Genomic DNA, 23,146 nt, shown 5'->3' on the forward strand with positions numbered 1-23,146 from the left:
TGAACAGCAGAGTGACTCTCTAGTGATCTCTGCTCTGGAATTCAGCTATGTTGCTAGACAAACTCATAAACAAAATAAATGGGTTCAAAATTAGGTAGCACTCTCTTTCTTTTTTTTTCTTTCAAAGCATCAGATAACTTGCTTAAGTTCCTCTTCATCCATTTTAGTGTGGGTTTTGGAAAATTCTCCTTTAGTTAATCTAAAATAGATATTCAGTTATCTTTCAATTCAGAGAAATGACTGCTCTGAAACAGGGTCACAGATGAATACTCGGTTGACAGTTTTATGCTATTGGAAGCCTGATGGCAGAAATACCTCTTTACTTTTCAATACCTGTTTTATTTTAATGTAAGACATCTGTTAAAAACACATACTGGCTATTGTATTTTAATATTACATGTAGTAGTTCGAATTGAGAGAATCATTTTTATTGTCATATAAACTATTTACTACTTTTAGAATCAAGTGTATTAAGATCATGATGATTTTACTTTTCATTATAACACAGATTAATATTTTTTTATTAGTTTAGAATGTAAAAAATGGGTGCAGGAAAATAGTAAGACAGAGTATTGAAACTCAGTCTTCTAAAATTCTCAGGATTAAGAGAAATATTACTCATTAGGTTTTCATTATTAGTAATCATTTTTTTTGGATCTTGATCATATTATTTATGTTATGCAATTGTATTTTTGTTAAATATAAGCCAGACTGACCAAAACCTATTAGCTTGATGTAAATTGTAACAAAGAGAAATGCCTTTCTTGGTGAAAAATGAAAAAAAGGCTTCAATAGTCATCCAACAAAGATAAATATATGAAGTTGATAGTTTTTGACATACATTTCAAAAACAGCAGAGAGGTTTTGGATATTTCCACCCACTCCAAAATGGCAAAGACCAGCTAAGCAGTCATGAACAAGGTGCTTCAAACTGCCTTAACAAGAATTTGGTTGCTAAGCAACCCAAAGAATGAAAATCTTAAATAGTTCATCAGCATCCTTGTTGGCAGATGGTCCTAACTTTACAGGGTGATTGGATTCAGAAAGATGTATTTGCTTGTTTCAAATGAACTGTGTATGTGTATCCAGAGATGTTTTTTTAAAATAATCTGGTAGTCTAATTAGTATGGCAGAACATATCCATAGAGACAAGCTGGGGTTCTACCGCACACAAACATCAAGAAACAGCTCATTTTACTCAGAAAATGGGAAATTACTAATTTCAGTGGCTGGTGTTTTTATCTAAAGTGACTCACTTTTGCAGCCATTAATACAACTGCGGATTTCAGATGACCAGTTCAGGTGCAGTACCTTAATTGGAGGTACAACAACAGTGTCTGTCCTGAGATTTAATCCCACAGCCTTCTAGTTACACAGCACTTCATTGCTGCCTGAATGATGGAAGAGTCAGACGACACAGTCCTGGAGACAGGAAAGCATGTGTATAGTTAGATAAACTAGCAAGGAACACAACACAGTACATTTGGTTTTACTCTACACGACAGACCTTTAAAGTCCTAACACTTAAGATACTGTACAAAAACACTAATATTGACTAATATTACAATAGTGTCTAATATTACAGAAATTGACTGTACTACGGTATGGAATTTTAAATTTGCAGGAATTAACCAAGATTAGTTCAGTTAGAATAAAAGTTAGAGTGGCTATGTCCAAGTGTTTTCAGGAAAGCGGTGATCACCATCAAGAAGTACTTAAATTTCTTCAGGTTAGATTATGACTTGTGTTAAAAAGCATGAATGTTTCAGCATTATCTAGTTGATTAACAGGTGGTATTTCCATGCTGCAACTCAAGTGTCATTTTTAATCTTTAGTGTGTCTTTCTGTAGTGCTTCTAGGATTCCAGTAACTGCAGTTTAAATCTTTATTACATAAACACAATCCTGTTTCTCTCCAAATCTCTCTGTGATTATCATACTAGAGAATGTCACTGCTGTGCGCCTTGATGATGTGAATTTATGAGTCTGTCAGGCATGGGGTCCACACACCTGAACACCATAGAATAGTGTGATTGCTGAAGTGCCAGCTCTTCTCTCTAGCATTGAGAACACAGCCGTGTCCTGGGCGGGCAAGTTTATTATGTAATAGCTCTATATTTGTAATGATTCCTGTTAATTATGATGTTTTTCCGTTTCCTTTTTGAAACGTTTGTCACATAGAAATGGGACTCAGCATAATACAGATGTGGAATGACCTTCAAGAAATGCAGAAAGGCAACAACGGAATTTCCCTTCTACTTTTATTCAGTTTAGATAACCCATGAAATCCTTCTTCATCTTTACTTTAGCTCAGCAGTTTGCATTTGATAAAGCAGTGTATATCAGGCAAAACTGAGGCCTCGTATTTTATAGGAACGAACATACTGAAAAAGATCCCCAGTTTTCTCACTGTAAGAGGTCATGAAGTAGAGTGTTAAAAGATAAGTTTGATTTGTAAGTGTATTCCTAAGTAAAAAAAGGCTTAGTTTTAGCAGAACTCTGAACATTATAATACACTCCAGTCTGGTGCTAAATGAAAAAGAACAGTATGTTCACAGGGTAATACAGTGTGAAGTGTACAGTGCCTTCAGTTTAAGGATTTTATCTTTATTGCTCATGGCACTGATCTCAAACTTATTTCATAAAAAGCAATGAGATTCCCTTGATAGTGCAGCATTACTATAGTTAACCCCTTGTTAAATAAAAGTCTGTGCTGAATCAGTTTCTTGTACTGAGTTTAAACCTGTGACATTCCTTAGCAGGTGATAAGAGAGCAATTCCTGAATCTGATCGGCACCGCAGCATTAAGCTTCATAAATCATCATTGCCACATTTTATTTATCCAACTGAAACATAAATTGAATTGTACCTCCTGTGTCCCTCCTGTTTCCAAGGTGATAGATAGATAAAAACAGCAATAATAAAGAAGTTCAAGGCTGATTGAGGTCCTCCATGTCTTATCTGTAAAGCAGTAAAATGCAACTTTTGGAAAAAAAGGTAATGCACTTTAAAATTACTGTTGTGGTCCCTCCTTCAGAGTGATTAATTCTTAAATGCTTGGAAACTCATTATGTAAGCATTAGAAGGGACACGATTAGCATAAAATTACAAAATGCTTCTAACTTTCTAGTGAAGTACTAATAGAAAAATAATTAGGTTTAATGTGCAATTTAACATTAAGTGCAATAGTATACTATTAGATTTGGCTCCTACATCTTGGCATCTTGCCTGCACAGATGTCTCTGTGCTGGTTTGTTCTGCAGATTCATGGAACTCTGCTTTAGCCGAGATTCCCTGGAAAAAATATTTCACAACACATCACCCCATTTACAGAAAGTGAGGAAGATGTCACTGTTATTTCTAGACAAAGTATGAAATATTGATTTTTCTCTCTGCCGATATATCCACATGGACAGAGAGCTCATTATCAATTAGAGAACTGTTTCACATTTCTTACATTTCCTTCACAGCCAGTCCTCTAATCAATAAGAGTCAAGCTTTGGCAAGAGCAAGTGGGAGACGGGGAGCAAGTTGCGTGAGGTTTATCTAGCTGTATTAGCTCATCCTAGAGGCTAAGTTTTAAGAACCTGTGTGTTGATATAATAGGAAGTCATAAAAAGGGTTATAAATCAGACAAGCTCATTAGACCCATTAGACACTATTAGGCAAATGATCCAAGGATCTCATCCAGCAATTTCTTGGGAAAATAAACAATCAGCTTTGACAACCTGACTGAGTAACTTACTTTTACACTCCCACAACAATTTGTGTAAAGAAGTGTCTCTTAATTTAAGTACCTCCTAGAGGCTGATATACTCTGCGGGATGGTGCCAGCTGAAGCCTCCTCTTGCTTGAGTTAAATTGGACATGCCTGTCCTAATTGGCTGATCCTTTATTTGATGATGAAATTCCAGTGGTGAAAAAGGAGTTCATGTGATTGTCCTCTTGGATAATGGAACATTCTATAGGATGAGCAAATTAGAATATAACAGCAGTCAGGTGTAGAGGGCTGTGCACTGTGTCAAAGCTCTTGCAGTTCAGGGAGAGAGTTGGGAGTAAAATCAGCTATAGAGAGTGTAGATGGCGGAGCAGTGTCACTGTGGCTAAGGATCTGTGCCTGTGGCCGGCAGAGGAATCCTACTCTCTTGTGCCCCTGAGCAAGGCCCTTAACCCCAAGCTTCTCTCCCTGTCTGTGTGTCTTTGTCTCATGGAGAGCAAGCTGGGGTATGCGAAAAGACAAATTCCTAATGCAAGAAATTGTATATGGCTAATAAAGTGATCTGATCTTATCTTATCTTTGATAGCACACCCTGTGCTTTAACATCGGTAGTCTTAATTCCAGATAAATTTGAAAGGTTTAGCGAAGGTAATGGATACAATTTGCAAGTATTTTGTAATGGAGTGGACTTAGCTAAAGAATGGTAGATACAGACTGAATTTAGAATTTTACACAGTCTCTGCAGAGTTGTAGATGAGTGCTGATTTTAGTTGGAAACTGGGAGCCAAAAGTTAAGGAATGTAAGACACGCCAGTAGATCTCTGAGGTGACAAGAGATATAAACCTACATTGAAGGAGAAGTCTGCCCATTTGTAGAGGAGATGAGTCCAGTTCTGTCTTTCAGGGTGTTCCCCGGGTAGGTCAAGAATAGTTTTTAAGGAAGAGGAATACAGTTTGTCAGGAATTCTGATATTCCGGTTCCTCTAGGGGGATTGTAGAATACTTGAAGAGATGATCCACAGGAGATGAAGAGAAACGGAAGATATTTTGTTAACTGATACCTCTGTGATGGACTGATTTTTTGAATGGAGCAGGCTTTTCTGAAAGGGGACCACCTTCATATCATAGAAGCCTAGGGGGATTCCACAAGCCATGAACGGTGACAGACCACCGAAAATGTGTTCTCCTAATCTGATAATTTGCTGTCTCTTGGTTACATGTTGTGGCACTCAATACACTGAACAGACACTGTATTTATTTGGTCCAGTGGGCTCTGAGATTTTTAACCTTTCCTTCATAGGGCTTTGATACCAAGAAGGACTTTCATATTGGTTTGGAAACAGAAAAAATAAACAAGATTTTAGAAGTGAGTGATCTTGGAGGGTTTATCTGTGTTATTGTAAGCAAATCATTTCTTTATGATTTCTAATGTTAATGCTTTTTAACACGGAGACTTAACACTTCCAGAAATCTGTCTAAAATGGGTATCTAAGATGCTAAGAGACTGCAAGTAAGAATTAAAGAGAATTCAAAGAATTTAAAATAAATATAAGCCTGGATACATTCTTACAAATAAAAACTATCAAGCAGCCAGAAAAATGGTAAAAACTTGTTATAGCATACATAGCTACTTTATAGATAATACTGTGATTATTATCCTGCAATTGGAAAAAAATATCATAAAGCTTACATCATTAATTGTAACTTCAAAACATAATTGAAAGGGCCAAATACCTAACCTTTAAAAATGTTTTTACAATTTGATATTTAGCTTTTAGGTAAATATACTACCTAGCAGTTATTCAACAAGAAACCTGCAGACCTTATCCTGTTATACAGATGAATGATCAAAGGAGGTCTTTGTTTTGCTGAAAGCTCCAATCCTTCATTTGATATCACTGTCTGAAATACTGATGAAAATGCAACAGTATAGGTTTTTCAATCAATAGCTCATCAGATGCATACATAATGTTATTTACATTTTACATAGTGAGCAGATGGGTTTGTTATCCACAGTATTGTTTCTCTGGATAACAAAATACTGAGTAAGTCATGTGATTTCATAAAAACACCAAGTGTTCAATGTTTGGTGTCTGGTGTTTGAGATGAGTTACAATTGCAAAAAGTAATTAAGAAGCTCATTTAAATAACAATTTAAAAAGTCATGGTTTTATATAATCAAGAACACTGAAGTGTTAGGTTGGGGGGAAGAATCTGCTGTAACACAGAAACAACTTTGATGAAGATTGAGGGACACCTTACCTGTTAGTTTACCTTATAGTTTTACCTGCAAGGCCATCTGCAAATGTTGACTTGCCTGTTGGACAGCATAGTGCAAGGATTAAAATTGGAATAAATTGAAGAAAGCAATGTGAAGGTCTTAACCATAGCTTGGTTTTTCTCCTGAACTGAGTCCAGTACAGCATCAGTGGGACCAGCTCCCCAGTGATGGGAGATAAATCCAAACAGCCAACCTTTGCCAGCTGGGTGCAGCTGCACAGGAAAAGTGACATAACATCCCACAGCAGTCTGTCCAGAGGCTGATCAGGACTGTGAGTCAGCCAACGCTGCCAGGAATAACTTTTGTAATATTTTCATTGTGATACTGTGTGACATATATGGCACTTTTCAGACTGAAAGCTTAGATTTCTTTTCTCTTTCAGATTCTTTGATCTGTATTTCAGTTAGCATTTTCTGATTCTAATATCTGTTTAAAATATTTGAGTAATTTCATTAGACCCGAGTGCTGCATTACTTACTGTGCATGACAGCCTGACTACAATCAAAAGCCTCAGGAATTCGATCACATTAAAAATCATAAATCATTATCTTAAATTACAGACAATTGCATCACAAGTCTGTAATAGCAAAGCCCACCATATTTCAAGCTTTTCTGATTGAAGTTAAAATTTACAAAACTACTTGGTACAAAATTATGGTAATTGGAATGAAGCTGCAATTATCTTTACCCTGTAAGACATCCTTGCTTGTAATAAATTGATCACATTTGAAGCTTACTGAATGAGATTTGTTCCTGCTTAAGGTCTCTGGGTTTTTTCACGAGCACCAGCCAATAATACTTTTTTCAGCGTGTTCCAGTCCTTTTCTTAATTGGCCAATTAAACTGTCCCAGGGAGTTAACATGAAACTGGAGTGTCAATTACATTAACAAGGATAATTTAAAAGCATTTGGTTGTCACAGTGGACAGTAACTAAGTTTAGAGTTGCAGAGTGAGCAGTATAGGTTTCTAACAGTCACGAAAGAGGAATGAAGGCATGACTGCTGTTCACTGCAGATCAGACGGTGTAGGATGTTGATAATCTCTTGATTTCTGGAACTCCTGCTATTTTATTTAAATAAAACAACAACAAACAACCCTTGTCTGTGTGGTCTGCAGTGACCACTGACCTATGACATACACTGAACGGAGTTTAGGGAAATGAAAAATGTACATAGTAAAACAATTAGCACAAAAGTCTGATTGACGGATCAAATGCACACTAAAGATGTACTACCAAGAGAACCACAAGGCTTTATTGTTAAAACTTTTAGTGTGGCTGTTACACTTACAGTTTCTGTTTTTCCTTCCATTTAGCTATCACAGTAAATTTTTTTTGACAAGTTAAAATGTGTTTTTAGCCCATAACTCTTTAGCTTATTTTACAGATGACAACAGCAGAGTTGGTGTGATTCTCTGCAAATTTTAATTGTAAACATTGTGCTGCACTATACAAATTAAGCACCGTTGTTTCTCTCTGTATGATGCAACAAGTCAATCAGGATAATGGGGTTTAAATATTTCATGTCATATGTAAACATTTTGCATTTTTTTAATTCTAATATTTGCCTTTTGCATTTTTAATGTAGCAAATTTTTTACTTTCCTTTTATGTACATAATATTATGATACAATGAGAGCTTGTTTATGCTAAGATGGGACTGAATTAAAACCAAAGCTATTTACTATATTTATTTAATTATTGTTTGTAATGGCGCCCCTCAAATATTCCAGACTAGACATCATGAGAGACAAGGCTATTAGTGTAAATTAAACCTCATGTTATTCTCATTCATAATTGGGTAGCTGTGCAATTACTGATAAGTAAAAAAAAGTGCAACGTCTTATTATCCTTTTCATTTAAACCATCTTATTGTTGAAAATATTTTATATTAAGTGATGTTTAAACTTGCTTTTGCACCTTGTGTTCAGGTATTCTTAAAGCTATGTACGTTAGATCCTGGTAAGAAGGAAAACAGATCATCATCATCATCAAGATTATGTGAGGATTTATATTTAATTCTCATTTTTTTGTGAAATGATTCTTAAAAATAAAATGCAGTCAATCTGCTGCTGGAACATAATATTTAAAGAAATTCAGTCAAATACAGACCTGTTTATTCATTGTGTGTTATTAAACATGATTTTCACACAACTTTGTAATGGCAAAGATAGGACTCAGGCCTTGCTAGTTTCTCTGAAATAAAATGTTTATTGAAAAAAACTCTTCTTATGATTAAAAAATCTTATATTTATAAATAAAAACATATTTCCATGAAAGGTAGTCATGAGGGTGACCCAAAGTGCAAAAGCCTTATTGAATATTGTCTAAGGACTCAGTGCATACAATTGATTCAGCGCTAATGTTATTTTCCACTGACAGAACCAGAGACATTTGCAATCTATTTTAATTAAAATCATACATTGTTCCCTGATGTCATATACTACTTATAAAAAGAGAAAATCTAATGTTCCTACTCGTTCGACCAAATCCTAGAGTTGACCTTCCTGAATAACTTTAGGAATAAATCCAAGGGCCAGATCAGATTACATTTAATCAATGTACCAGTTTTCCCAAGAGCAAAAACAAAGCCTAAACTAATGAAACAGGACAGGATTACTTGCATTTTATCCCATGTTTGCTTCTCATTGTATACCAATCCTGGCAAAAACTTTCTAGCAGTTCTGTCTACAGCTAAATGTAATTAAAAAGGACAGTTTAAAAAAATTGAATTAAAATTGGCTTATACTAACTTTGGGCTAGCAACTAATGACATTTCCTTCATTATCCCATATTTAGTTATTAAGCCCTCAAGAATTTATTTTAACTATGTTAGTCTGACTATATTTATACAGCATGAACAAATATACTGCTGTTTTCCCCCTTATTGGGGAAAGACTTGTAGAAGGCAGTTATTAAATTCAGCTATCCTAATGAGCATGCTGTGTGTAATGAATATTATTGGCCTTATTGCACAATTACATGAAACTGTACAAAATGGGCCATACTCATCAATGAATGCAACGTCCCACTCAAGCCCAATGAAATAATATTGAACTTTGTGTGGGGCTATCACTGTTAGATAGTTTTTTGCTTGTGGATCTGTTATTAGCATAGCTTTAATGATGCGGTTAAATATGCATGTCTTGAGTTTCAATTAAATCTCAAACTTCAATCCATTATGAGAAAGCCACTTATTCCTGATATGAGCACTGGAGACTAACCCAGAGGCACCTGATGCAAAACAGGACTGTACCCTGGACAGGTTGCAGTCCATTGCAGGACACACATACAGCATATGGACATTTTTAAAGACACCAATGAACATTGAGCACTGGAGATGGGAGGTAACTGGAATACTTGGAGAGGCGGTAGTGCTAACCACTATTCTACAGCGCTTCTCCTAAAATAAAAACTCAAAGCCTTGTCTTCAACAACAATCTGATAGTCCTGTCTCAAGCAATACAACAAGCACTAGAAATAAGTGCATTGAAAAATAAAGGCATACTTTAACAATCAGCTGGCTATAAATTGGGACAGTTTTGTTTTATTGGCTGTGGTCAATGGAAAATAGAGAAAAAATGTCTCACATCCTTCAGTATAGTGGTACAGGGATTGTGAAAAGCTGCTATTTCCAACAAGAAGAAAAAATTGCTAGATTTGCAGGGTACAAATCATACATTGATTGACCAATACATTGACTAATACGTACAGGTTGTATTAGTTCATGTTGGATAACTAGATTGACATAAAAAGTGCACCTCCATCATTTTGGAAAAATACTGGTATGTCTGCTTGGACATCTGATGCCCCTGCTTTTAAAATTCATGTAAATGATGCAGTTTTATACATTTGCATATTTAGAGAGTTGTTTTCCGAGTGTGCTGAAAGATGTGGATGTGTAAAAAGGAAACATAAGAGGCACAAATAAGATTTATTCTAAAAATGTGCTGAGAATTTGAATTTCCTTTGTTTTGTACCATGCTGTTTTTGTGCTGGATGGAAAAAATCCATAAAAGGTTATTCAGTTTTATGCGTTTTGCTTTGCTGAGTGACAGGTACTTTATTTATCCCATTTTACAATAGATACAGTTAAATAAGAAGACGTCATATGTCATAATGTTGCTACACGTCAGGTCTTAAACCTTGGCCTCCTGCTTAGCGTCTTTATGATTGTTGTTAAGACAGTGTCAGATACAAGAGTTCTGTATTATGTCTGTTACGTTCTGTATTATGTATTATGTCTTCAACACAGCATGGGCCAAAGTCTTTCTGCAGTATGGGAAGATCTAATGGTTAACTTAAAAAGTTATATAAAAACTTTTTATAGAGATTCCCAAAGTGCTTCACAAGACTAACAGTTTTCATCCTGCCTAAAATTCAGTCATGTTTTGCTCTCACATTTTTTGCAATTATTCTTCAGTGCTTGTGATCCAGTAGTGATCTGAAAAGTGCCCGGGCACGTACCACTTAGTACAAGTAGTACAGCACTGTCAGGGTTTACAGTATAAAACAAGTGCTTGTGTGAAGTGACATTTAAAAAAGGTCTGACTTTTTGTCGGCATTAAAGAAGATGCACATTAGCTTGATAACATCCTCATGGCTCTTAAAATTCTCAACATACTCCCCAAAGTGTCTTGAGAGTTTTCAGATTGGTCATAATCTGTCTACACTAGCATGAAAAAAATAATTCCCTTCCAGCTTTTTTAATCAGTTTCTGTTATGCTCTTCGATTAACTCAAATGACTAGCATCTGCTAAATAAATTGCAATGGGGGACAATCCTATGTAATCCTTTGTAAATGTCAACTGAGTTAAGCATGTGCATTGAATTCAGTCTGAGTAGGTCTTGCCAAGAATTTCTAGATGACGTTCTTGGAATGTTTTTGTATTTATTTTGTCAAGTGATGTTATACTGTAAGTAGGTTTACCTACAGAAATTGAAAATCTTTTTACTCATCTGATAGTAAATTACATGTAGCAGAGAATGTGTGAAGCATTCAAGTGACCAATCTTGTTTGCAATGACAGCTGACATGAGGACACCGATGACAATGAAAGCTAAGCCCTGCTTGATACAAGTGTAATGTAAGGCTTTGATATAAAAATAGGGATGCTCCATCGTACAGTCTGTTATTCACTGTCAGAATGATAGCCTTAGTACATTTATTAAAAGCATTTTGTGAATAAGGAAATAGTATCTTTAAATCTAGTACACTGTTTAAGGAATAGCAGTAGTGGTATTGATTCATAATGCTCTCTGATAAGAAGGTAATAAATGCTTAAGCCTGTGATAAAGCTAGTCTTTCAACAAAATCCTCTCTAATATAAGTCAGTAAATCAGCTTACTTTCTATTTGTTGCTGCACAACACAGAGTTCCTTTCCTAAATATTTTAGATCTGCAGCATATATGTAAAAATGGTGGGATATACAGTTTATTGATTTCAGTTTTTAAAATCCTTATTTGAAGAATTAAATTAATCCTTATGCTGCAGGAAAAAAAGGTTCCAACATAATTTCATAAAAATGTCTTGGTTATGCTTGTTTTTAGGGATTTGAATTAAATGAAAAGGTCTTCTCACTATTCTTCCAAAATTCTTTGTAATCAAAATTGCACCCTATTTGTCTATTTGTTAGGGATGCAAACCTCACTTATTTGTTTGGGTGCCACTTCCAAGACAGCAAGGCCTAACCTTGAGCAACTGAGATTACTGGGAACACTGCTGAGACTGTGATCTTGCCTGTAGCTGAAACGTGTCAATGATAACTTAAGCTGTACGTCCAACTGTGCACAGACTGGCACAGAGCCTAAACAATGTGTTATGTCCTCGAGATATCTTCACCTCTGCGGCTGGGATTTCTTAAACTGCTCTATAGAATGACCTGTAAATCTGTAACAGACAATGTTTTAGTACACAGGATTGATCCACTAAAAAAGGAAGTGAGGATTTCTGCATACAGGATTTCTAATGGAACATCAGGAAGAGGGATTCACTAGGCCAAAATCCAAGATAAGGACACGTTTGTTAGTATTCCCTGGTGTGTTTGGCATTTTATCTTCTTTTCTCAAGGCTGTGTATTGCTGTGATTGTCAATCACTGTGCAAGGGCTGTAAATACTTACCTGCAATGGCAGGAAAAGATAATTCATCTTCAGAAGAGTTTTGTTTCTGGTAAATTCACAGAAAAAAAATTCAATAATGGCAGCTGTCACAATGTGTATTCATCTCTTTCATTTCTTGCTAGAACATGTTTTTACAATGTACTTCTAAACAGGGTAATTAAATTTGTACAGATTTGAATTACCTGTGATGAGAAAAGCGTAACACACAATATATGTTTGACAGCTCAAAAAAAAACTGTAAATACACCCCACAGGTACTTGTCTAGCTTTAATTTTGACAGTTGAGCATTTGCATTTTCCTTTTGTACACATACTGTACAGTGCTCAGCATACTGTAGATATATCCTGTAGGTGTTTGTACCTCCTTTGACTGAGCAGGGTAAGTACTGGATGTTCCAATGCAAACAAAATTAGCTTTGAAGCTTCTGTTTTATTTGTTAACAGGTCACAAAAACACATTCTGGACTGACATTATTGTGTACATTACGATGGGATTTTTCTGTTCTGGGAAGCCAAATGTCACTTTTTTAGTGATGCTACACTATTAATTTTCCTTTGCAGTTAAATTCTGCTATGATGTCAAAATGGGGTTTGATTCTCTGGACATCATGTTTTTGCAATGTATACTTTACTATTGGGTTGCTGAATATGATTTAATGAACTATAATTAATACACTAAATACCTGCATGATCCTTAGATTGATTAAAAGCAGGTGGCGTTTTAACACAATACATTAACCTTTTTAGATTAACCTCAAACTCTTACCAAATGGATTTCATTGGACTGCAGCTCTAGTTCTTAGCTAGTGATTGAGTAGATCACCAGATAAGAGAAGTTATTGGACTAACTGATCTGTTACCTTTTAGACTGTAAGGATATTAGATAATTTAAACGGTCTTGGAAAATCAAATAAAATCTCTTCAGTTTTACATTTTCAGTTCCCTTATGGATACCTAGGAGAGATAATGCGTTTCACGAAGTGTTGAATGAATTGAACGTGTTGTGGTATGGCCACTGGGTGGATGGGAACTAAAGCACAATCAGTAAGACAAGATACTGAAAACAGAAACAGCCTTTCTAAACTGCTTAAAAACCCCTTTGTTTAAATATTAATATCATAATGAGACTTTATTATAACATCTTATCCTTTTCCTAGAAGTATCATTTCAATCACTGTGACAATTGAACGGTTGCACCAATAAGAAGGATTAATTTCCTTCTTCAGTACCTGCAAGCCATTTTCCTCTGGTGGTGTCTGATAAGAGAATTAAACTTTGCTTGGGAGATGCGTGAATTGCACAGCAATAAATCGTAACACTGCGTTTTCAATGATCTTATCTTGAGTTGAGTTATAATTCATCAAGCTCTTGTAGTGTTGGGAAGTGTGTGGCGTAGATGCTGGATATTCTCACTCAAGGAGCCACTTATTCAATCCTGAATAAGTTTTTATGCTGGTGATATGACTCAGGCTTGAACCTTTAATGCCTGGGTTATAGAGTCTAACCTTTTGCTTGCTTTTGTACAGTGCCTTGAGATGCTTCTGAAAGAAACTTCATCAATAAAAATCTATTTTAATAAATGAAATTGATTGATAAAGTTCTATTTATAAAGGGATAATTGAATGCTATGATACAGGTAAACATATCCCTGAAAGTGAATTTTTGAATGTAGCTCATATACTGTAAATTCATATTGGTATGATCTTGTTTTCCTCTTAGGTGTTATGATTGACACCAGATCGTTTTAAACAAACTGAAATACAATTAAATTCTAATGCAAGGGAGAGTGAATCTGCAATTGCTGTTGTGTAGAATCTTGGCCTGTCTGTTAATCTGTGACTTGGTTGCTTAAGAATAAGACAGGGATTGATGGTAAAGGTTATTACCAGAAGAAAGCAAGCTATGAGAATCTAGCACACGTTTCTTTGACATGTTCTTAGTAGACATAACATTACTGAGATTTATGGTGTTGGGATATACAGTATATTTTTAACAATCAGTAACACTTGGCTGTGACATGAAAGTTACACTAATTTTTAAATTGTAATATTTATTGTTATTGTTTCTTCTCAATTTAATTTTAAAGCACCATACAGTATGTTAGCTGTTTCTGATTGCAGCCTTGGATATTTTTTTTCTATATTGAACACCATTAATATTAGGTTTGCACATTGCTTCTGCAATATGACACCTAATGCAAAATAATTATTTTGTCTTCCTCAAAAGATTGTTTGTGAAGTCATTTTTATTTTGATATGACCTGAAAAATAGCCCTGTAATATTTTAATTTTTTTTTACCAATAGAAGCCAACAGCAATGTAAAAATTATTAAACATTCCTATCTGTCCCCCACACCCATCTACCCTCTATGGGTGACTGGGCCTTCTCCTGTTATGCTCTCAAACTCTCTCCCCAAGGATATCAGAGTCACCTTCTCTGGGTGGGTATTCAATACCCCTGTCTACTATCTCCTTCATTGTGTATTCTCATTGTATTTTCTTCATTGTTGTTGTTGTCATTCTGTAAAGCGCTTTGAGAAGCCGCCTTTAAAGACGCCATATAGAATAAAGTTTATTATTATTATGTTGGGGTGGTAAAGAAGCAATTTGAACTTGTTTGCACTGCAGGTGGGGAAAGAAAATCTCAGTCCTGATCAATCAAATGACTTCAGGTCATGGGGTGCAGACTTTTAATAACAAATAGAAATAAAGGAGTGTTTCTGTATTTGCTGGTAAACTGAAATTTGGGACTTTCCACCGGAGTGTAAGGATTCAGTTTTAATGGGAATATTAACTAAATTATTGCCAGTCCCTGACATGAACTGTTTTGTTACACGGATGATTTAACTGCATATTAATGTGCAAATGAACGACAACACTAGTAAAGAGCTGAGCTGCTCCTATGTGCAAATTCATGCCTCTGACCTACTGTTTGTGCACATTTGTACCAGTCTCTTAACATAGTCACTAAATTTCACTGTGGTTCTCCAGATGAACCAAAAGCCCCTCAAAGACAGCTGCCCTGTTACAGATAACCTGTCTGTGGGATTAGTATAAATGCTTAATCCTGCATTATCCCATTGGTTTCTGGTTAGTCTTCGTTTTACGGGAACCAGGGTCATAGGAGTAACCTAATGTTTTGTTGTAATGCAGAGCAACTGATCCTGATGTTGTTTGTTTCAGGACATAATTATAATTTCTGTGCATAGCCTAAATGAGCAATATCGTAATCTTAGGAAGATCTTCCTAGTGGGAATTTTCCATATGACAAAATAATTTTACTTCCCCTCTAGCATAATACCACATACAGTGTGTGAACAATCCAGTAACTGACTCCTACCCTGCCATATAGACAGCTCAGCTATTACGGTAGCCACTTTAGCCTTTCTGACATTCATTCCTGATTCACAGTATTTCCCTGGAGTGTATCTATCTCTGGGACACCTGCGATCTAAAAATGAATACAAAATCAGGTAGCTGGGGTTTTCATGTTAACTCAGAAAACAGCTTCTAAAAATAAAAACATTGACCCCAACAAGCAAAATTCCAGTGGTTACTCTGGAATCAAATTAGATGTTTCAGATTTCTTTTTAATGGTTTATATGCCATGATGTCAATACTTCAGTAATAATTAAAAACAGGAAAAAAGAAGCAGTATACTCTCACCCTGTAGAGTATAGTAAAACAATCCAAGCTGGAATAGACCTGCATACATTTGTTAACTGAAAAAGTATCGTGACATTAAAATGAAAAGGGATTACCACATACTGTACTATATTTTAATGAGCTTGCTGTCTAATTTACATTGTTTTCATGATGGGTTTATGGAGATGGAGGTAGTGGGGGGCTAATTAATATAGCCAAGATGGGTATGTTCTGTATCACTTGGCTGTTTTGCTTTTTCAGTAATCCATTGATTCCATTTCTGTGTCAGAAACATAGCTATGATTCTGTTTACTCCACATGAGGATATTGTGGTTGAATCTAAAAAGTTTTTCAATAGAGATTATACACCTCATGTGTGGCACTACATTTTCACAAAAAGATTATAATAAATAAAATAAACTTTAATTTATGAATGATGTAAATTTCTAATAGTAGATTATTCTAATGTAACAGTAATAGTTCTATAATTCCTGCTTTCTTTATATCAGCCAGTATATACCATTGTATGCACTTTCTAAGTAAGGATACAAAAGAGCTTCTGCCTTACAATAAGTGTTATTCCTGAGAGAAGTGAAAGCCATTGACTGTTAAATAGCCCCCTCATTATTACAAGTGAATTAGACTCCTATTTGGGACATATGAGGAATGTTATAGTCTTTACGGTGGTTCAGTCAGCTGGTAAAGAAAGGAATTTCTGGGGTTGGTTCTTCGTGCTTTGACACTGTGACCTTTGAGCTGGGCTGGGGAACAAAAGAGTGTACAATATGGCACAGGATGAGATGACAGCTCGCCATTCCGATGCTAAAGAAAACTCTCTGTTTCTAAATCTGTTGGATGAGGTGTTCATGCTCAAGTACTGGACACACTTCCACTTTGAACTTGCAGGCCAAAGCAAGTGTTTTCATCTACAGTAGCTTCAGGTAAAATCACTCATTTTGAGAAAAACACCTTTCTTAATTTGGTTATTTCTGCCTTTAGGTTTTGGATGGAGCTGTGTGTAAGCTGCCTTGTCATATATACAGTATATATCTGCTAGTAATTTCAATATTTCACTTTAATCAGTCCCACACATTATGAGCTGTACAATCTCATGTATGTTACAGTAATGAGCTGCCATTCAAAACCCACACAGCAGCAAGCTGACATACTGTAGGTACCCTGTGCTACAAGGGATTGAATTTTCTTCCGATACAATGTGAAGGCTAAGCTGGACATATATTCTTCATCAACTAGACCTGTTTTGTTTGTCATTGTTGTATGAACTTTGCATGTGGTTACTGTATTAAGCTCAATTTGATCTTGAGCCCCTTGGATATCAGTATTTCGACTGAAATCACTGTTCAAGTATGTTTTGTAAGCTCTCAGTAGTATTCTATGATCCCTTCACAAACATCTGAACAAAAAATAATAATAAAATATATGCGAAGATCATAATAACCCTGCAATACCTGAACACAAGAGTCTGCCAGCCACAAAATACTAACCAAATCCTGGTGGCTTTCCATGAGCTACAGTAGATGCAAGACATCTGTGTAAGAAATTAAATTTGGAATTTCGTGACAAGCTGTGTATTGAATATAAATAACCCTTTTATTTATTTATTTTTTAGATGGAAAGGTTGAGGTGACCAAAGAAGGCATGAAGCTGTGTACAATGGGACCAGGAAAAGTTTTCGGAGAACTGGCCATCCTTTACAACTGCACTAGGACAGCAACAGTGAAAAGTAAGTCTTTACAAGGGAGAAGCAGGCTTTATCGAGCAACACACCTTAGGCACAGGCTTTCCTGGAGGCTAAAGAAAGGAAGGGCTGTTTGTTAAAATACCGTATCTGAAGGACACAATGATCCTCATCATGATCTGATTTTCCTTTTCCTTCTTATCATGCGGTGCAAGTTGTAAATTCAGAGTGTCACTTAACAAAATGTTGAGTCTCGTTCTCGTTGAAGAAGGCACGCTTCATGATTAAATTGGCTCTTCAGCCCTCTGCACAGGAATGTGTTACCTCACTGTGTCTTTTGCTTTGAGTCTCATGCAATATTCTGATCTTGTTCGTCTGTCAGGGCCATAGTGCTACAGTACATACAAGTGTAATGACTATTACTAGCCTAGGGAGAAATGCTTTCATTGCATTGTATCAAACATTCATTTAGCATATTGTTTTTCGAGTGTTAGATCACTAATGGTAGATAAGAAACATATTTTAGCTTAAAGTGCTAACATTAGTTTTTCACAATATACCATGCAAGTGGATGTATTTTCTCCAGAAATAAATGAAGGAAAAGGGAAGGGCAACAAAAAATAAAACTGACATTTGTGTCATCTAGATATATAGCTGGTAATGTATTACAGGCATATCAGTTCCTCAGAACTAAAACAAATGCAAATTATAGGGGTAGCAGCTGCAGCGTTGTGAAATTCGATTAAGCAATTTTATGTGCTGAAACTGCTTCAATTGTTTTCATATTTCAAAATGTAATATTAGCCTTTCCAAAAAAACTCGTCGCCCCCGAGATATTTCTTAGGAAGCTCTGGATCTGCACTGGAAATAAAAGGAAATGGGATGCACGTCTTCTAGAGAAAAGGATTTCATTATTTATGAGATAGATCTATCACTTTGCAAGGGAACTAGCAGTTAGTATGTGAGGAAAGCGGAGCTCTGTTTATTTGGTTTCCTATATTAAATTAGTACATCGTAGCTTATTGTTCTCTTTAGTTATATTTTTAATTAGATAACCTCCTCTGTGTGACCCACTGATTAATGTCTGTTTTGATCGGAGTTGTTTACTAAAATTAAAGATGAATTTGTTTACAAAAGAGGATTCTGAAGCAAAGGTTGGGTGTAATCAATGGATAAATGAGACAGTTTACTAAACTCATGTCCTCTGTAGAATCAGACCTGGCATTGAGATACTCTGTAAAAAATTAACTATACTCTACATATGAATCAGAGAAGTACAAGAGAAGTAGCTTGTTTGTGTTACATTCAACTTATAGTCTATATTCCAAAATGGCAGGGTGAGTCGGTTTAAAAATGGTTATTATACAGTGTTCTTTTTTTGTCATTTAGGAAAAAAAGGCCACTTATGGTGGCATATCTGAAGGAAGAACTACTGTAACGCTGTCTGTGATAAATCTGAGAAAACTGTCCGCTGTCAATCACAAATTCAATCCCTTCATATAATTTTGAGAGCACTGTCTTAGAAATAAAACCCCATTCAATAAATATAATAAAAAAGGTGGACGATGAAATGGTGCTGTCTTTTTAAAATTAGGCATCTGTCATTGTCCCAGGTCTTAAGAATTCATTCCTCCAGTTTCTTTTATAAAGTAGAAACCACTCAAAGTTTGAAATAAAAAAATACCAAATCCTGGTTTAAAATCTGTTCTATCTACTGTCGCAGTTACTTAACATATTAACTGAAGAACTGCATAAACAGAGGTTTCTGTCTGTAATGGGAGGATTCAAGCAAGGAAGCCTTCGTTAGTGTGATTAATGCCCAAGGGTCTGTGGGAGTTCCACAGTACAAGTTTCTTTGAATTGATCTGTCCAATGTTTGATCAGCGAAACGTCTTCCAATTTTAAAATTAATTGAACCCAAGAGTGTATTACGAGAAATTCTGTACTTCAGCCCAACATTTCTGAAGTTTTTTTTCTGAAGTATTCGCAGGCCAGTTAGGACTTTAGGATATCTAGTTTGATATTTCTGCAATAACTCCGAAAAGAACAAATATACATGACCTTTTTAAACAAAAAAAATAGTAACACAACTCAGTAACAGCCCTGTCTTATACTTAATCAAAACTCTCTTTGCAGTTTGCAATAATGTTTTAATATTTTGATTAAAGTCTGTTATTACGGAAGAGGCTGAATGGTGGCGTGACAGAAATCTTTTGGTATTTGAAAATTGTGCTCCATGTGGAACACCTATTCTCTTCACTGTCTCAGATGTTTTTCTCCTCCCTTTTAGTCTCCTGTTGGTATATCTTTTACTTCTGCCCTCTTGTTCTCTCTTATTTTTATCTTACCAACTGAGTGATACCAAAGAGCCAGAAATCATTTGTCTTCTTGAAAACACTCCACTGGCTTTTTACTGGAGGTATTTTATTATATAAAGTATTGCTGAAAAACAGAAATACAGAATGGTATTAGGTTATTATCCCTCTATTCATTTTTCAGATTTCATTGAATATTTGTTGATAACTGAATAAAATATAATATAAGTGTATATTTATTAAACAGATTAACCTGTAGCTAGAGACAAATGTCACTCATTTAAAACACTGAATCTTTAGAAAAAACAGTAATGACTAAAGTATCTTAATTCAAATAAAAGTTTTAATTACAAGCAATTTAGGCCTTGGGCTATTGCACACAATTGATAAGCCATCTGATAAAAGGAGAGTATACTGCAATGGTTAAAAACCTGTTTGTTCTTTTAATGTGCCTTGGCATGGATCAGTACTGAGTAAACTGCAGGATGGCAGAGATAAAGGCCTGTTGCTGGAGGTTTGACGTGGGGAGATAGTCATGAATCTGAAGCCTGACTCAGCCCAGCTCTGTGTCAGTGCTCATTTACAGCTGGGCAATGTGCGGGACATAGCCTTAAAATGAAATGTACAGCGTTATATCTTACATCTAATGTATTAGAGAAGTCCACTTAAATTGTAGGTATGAGGATCAGGAGGACATAAGGAAGCGCTCTTCTGTAATCAATTTGCCACCTTGTCATTTAAACTGCATGCTTACCAAGTAGTTTGTTGCCATAGTGACAAATTCATCCGGACCATTTATGCTGAATTTCAGGGAAAAAATGCTTCCTGCCATATATTTCACCTTCATCTGTTAGTAGTGCCCTTTTGCAAAAATCAGACAAAACAAAGGATATTGCTTCATTAATGCCTTCTTGTGTCTCTTGTCCGTAACCCAGGTAAATGGCTTTTTAAAGAAGATGCAATTGCACTGCTTATCAAATGCCCTGGACTGTAGTTGTAGATTAAGAGCAGGATGCATGATGATGTGCAGACTAAACTGCTGAGCAGAAGAAGATTGTCCACTTAAAGGGGAAAGGGCCTTATTCAGTGTGGAAAAAGTGCACTTTGCTTTTTTATTTAAATATTCTTTATACTGTATATTGAAACCTTACTTTGATTATTGAACACATTCTGAAAATGGCTTCAAATAACCCTGCAGATGTCCTGCACTGCTAATATTAGATACTATTCAAGAGCTCTCAAAGGAACTTAGTGAATCAGCAACAGCAGTGTGGGCCGATTGTTTCATATTTCAACTGCAGAATCTTTGTGTGAGCGGCTACCGATCACTGTGCTGAGTGTTAATTAGGCCTGGATTTCTTTGGTGACCTTTATCATTACATTTCAGGATTCTAAAAATTTCAGTTAACCAGTTTCCCAAACTTAGGTTTTGATGTTCCAATCATAATGAACTGACATTAATCCTGTCTACAAATGATATTCCTCTCAACCCTGCATTATTCTGGATCCTCTTGTTGGTACTGTTTCTGTCATGATCGTAAACCCCTCCTCTTAAGGACGCTCCAGCCCTTTCTTATTTTATTCCTGATCTCCTGCACCTGCCTCCGGTTCCTGCCCCCTGTGCTATAAAAGCCAGACGTTCCTGCGAATCTGGGCTCAGCTTTGAAAGATGGACGCCCGGAAGCCCGCCTACCTGTAAGTCCAGGAGTGACTTGACGGCATAGGCTTCAAAACGGCATCCTGACCTTCTGGGTTCAGGGACTGGGAGCGTCTGGTCCCGTTACCCCCTTTTATTCCCCCGATCCTTCGCCGGATCCCACTCCGGCTTTTAACCTCGTTCATCTGTGTCAGGATGGATCACCTGGCTTTGGACAGTGGCTTTCCCTGGATATTCTTACGGACTCCCTTGGACTAGTTTGCCCTGGACACGCCCCCCTGAACACCAGCGCACCTTGGACACGCCCCCTCTTCTTCTTCCAGCCCCTATCCTAGTCTTTTTCCCTGTGTTTTCTCACTTCTCTCCGGATTGTGCAGTCTGCATAGGGTTCTGAAAAAACGCTTAGTGATAGTTTCTTATAAAGCAAGCAAACATTGTGTTTGGTTCTATATAACAGAGCAAAGCATGGCCTAATCTAACCACCGTTTTCCAGTACAAAAATGTAACAAGTTTATTTTATATTTTTCATCTGCCGGAGTTTGCAGGTAATGCGTCTCACTTACCTCTTGCCTTGACCCCACAACTTCATCAGGGTGGGCCCAGAGTTTTTTAATGGCTCATGTTAGAGGAGGTGTGTGGTTGAATATTCAGCCTTGTATCATGTGATTTTGGGATAAGCTAGTGGGAAAAGGCTTCAGGTAGTGAGAAATGCTTCAAGAAGATGATAACAAATAAAATAAAGTACACAAATGGATTGACGATGACTATTAAGAGTCAGGACATAAAAGTGTGACGTAGTGCAGGGTATCCTTATTTGTTTGTCTCAAATGTCATAAAAGCTACTTTTTTAGAACTTAAGCAAGTTTCTTATGAATAGAAACTATAATATCAAAACTGCTAATATAAAAAAAAACGTTTTACACTATTTCTGTGCTGAGGAAGGTAACGATATGTATTGCTCCCATTGAGCAGGAGCTGCAGGCCACAACATATTGAACGGTTTGACATTAAACAGGGTGTGATTTCTCTTTACCTTAACTGGAAGAGGAGTTAGCTGATGTGTTCTGCATTTGCATCTCATAGTAATAGCTTAATACTATTTTAATCAATATGATTGTCAAATTTTAATAATGATGATAATAATAATAGCTGCAGTAAGTCAGTGTGCCTTTTTCAGTAACATTTGTGCAACCATGACTGTAACACAGCTCTGTTTAATGATAGTTTGCTACCTCTGTTGATGTAGATGTGTTAAAGATGGGTTTTCGCATTCTGCCTTCAAACATTTGATCACTGAAGGTTAAAGCAGTAGAATCAAATTTAGTTATTTGCATTCTAAGGAAGGACAATCTACTGCCGAGTTGCTGAGGAAGGAAACGATATGTATTGCTCCCATTGAGCAGGAGCTGCAGGACATATTGAACAGTTTTACATTAAACAGGATGTGATTTCTTTTTCATTTCCAGCTTAGTTGATTACTTAAAATAGGATAAAAATGTCACACTAATCCCATTTAAAAGAAAATAAATCAAGCCTGGCAAATTGCGTATTTATCATAAACACAATTATTGACTCTCTCCCAGCTGTGGTGGGGTTTTCAGAGAAATCTTCCTTTCAAAATAGAAGTGTATTATAGTGGTGTTCATTGAAGTAATTGGCTGTAAATGGCCCAGTGTAATGCTGTACATTGTACATCCTGGTGGGCCTTACTGT

The 23,146-nt window shown here is 36.1% G+C and overlaps 1 protein-coding gene across 2 annotated transcripts in view; it reads left to right on the forward strand.

Moving 5' to 3' along the window:
* The window catches only part of prkg1b (protein kinase cGMP-dependent 1b), a 144,275-nt gene that overhangs the window by 34,725 nt on the left and 86,404 nt on the right, over window positions 1-23,146 (forward strand). For both annotated transcript variants that reach the window (XM_088917041.1, XM_088917040.1), the window contains exon 3: window positions 17,393-17,506. In XM_088917041.1, coding sequence (XP_088773167.1) covers window positions 17,393-17,506 — 114 coding nt within the window. The remainder of the gene's footprint in view (window positions 1-17,392; window positions 17,507-23,146) is intronic.

This window comes from Atractosteus spatula, chromosome 5 (genome assembly GCF_055471065.1).
Source record: "Atractosteus spatula isolate fAtrSpa1 chromosome 5, fAtrSpa1.hap1, whole genome shotgun sequence".
Lineage (NCBI taxonomy): Eukaryota > Metazoa > Chordata > Actinopteri > Semionotiformes > Lepisosteidae > Atractosteus > Atractosteus spatula.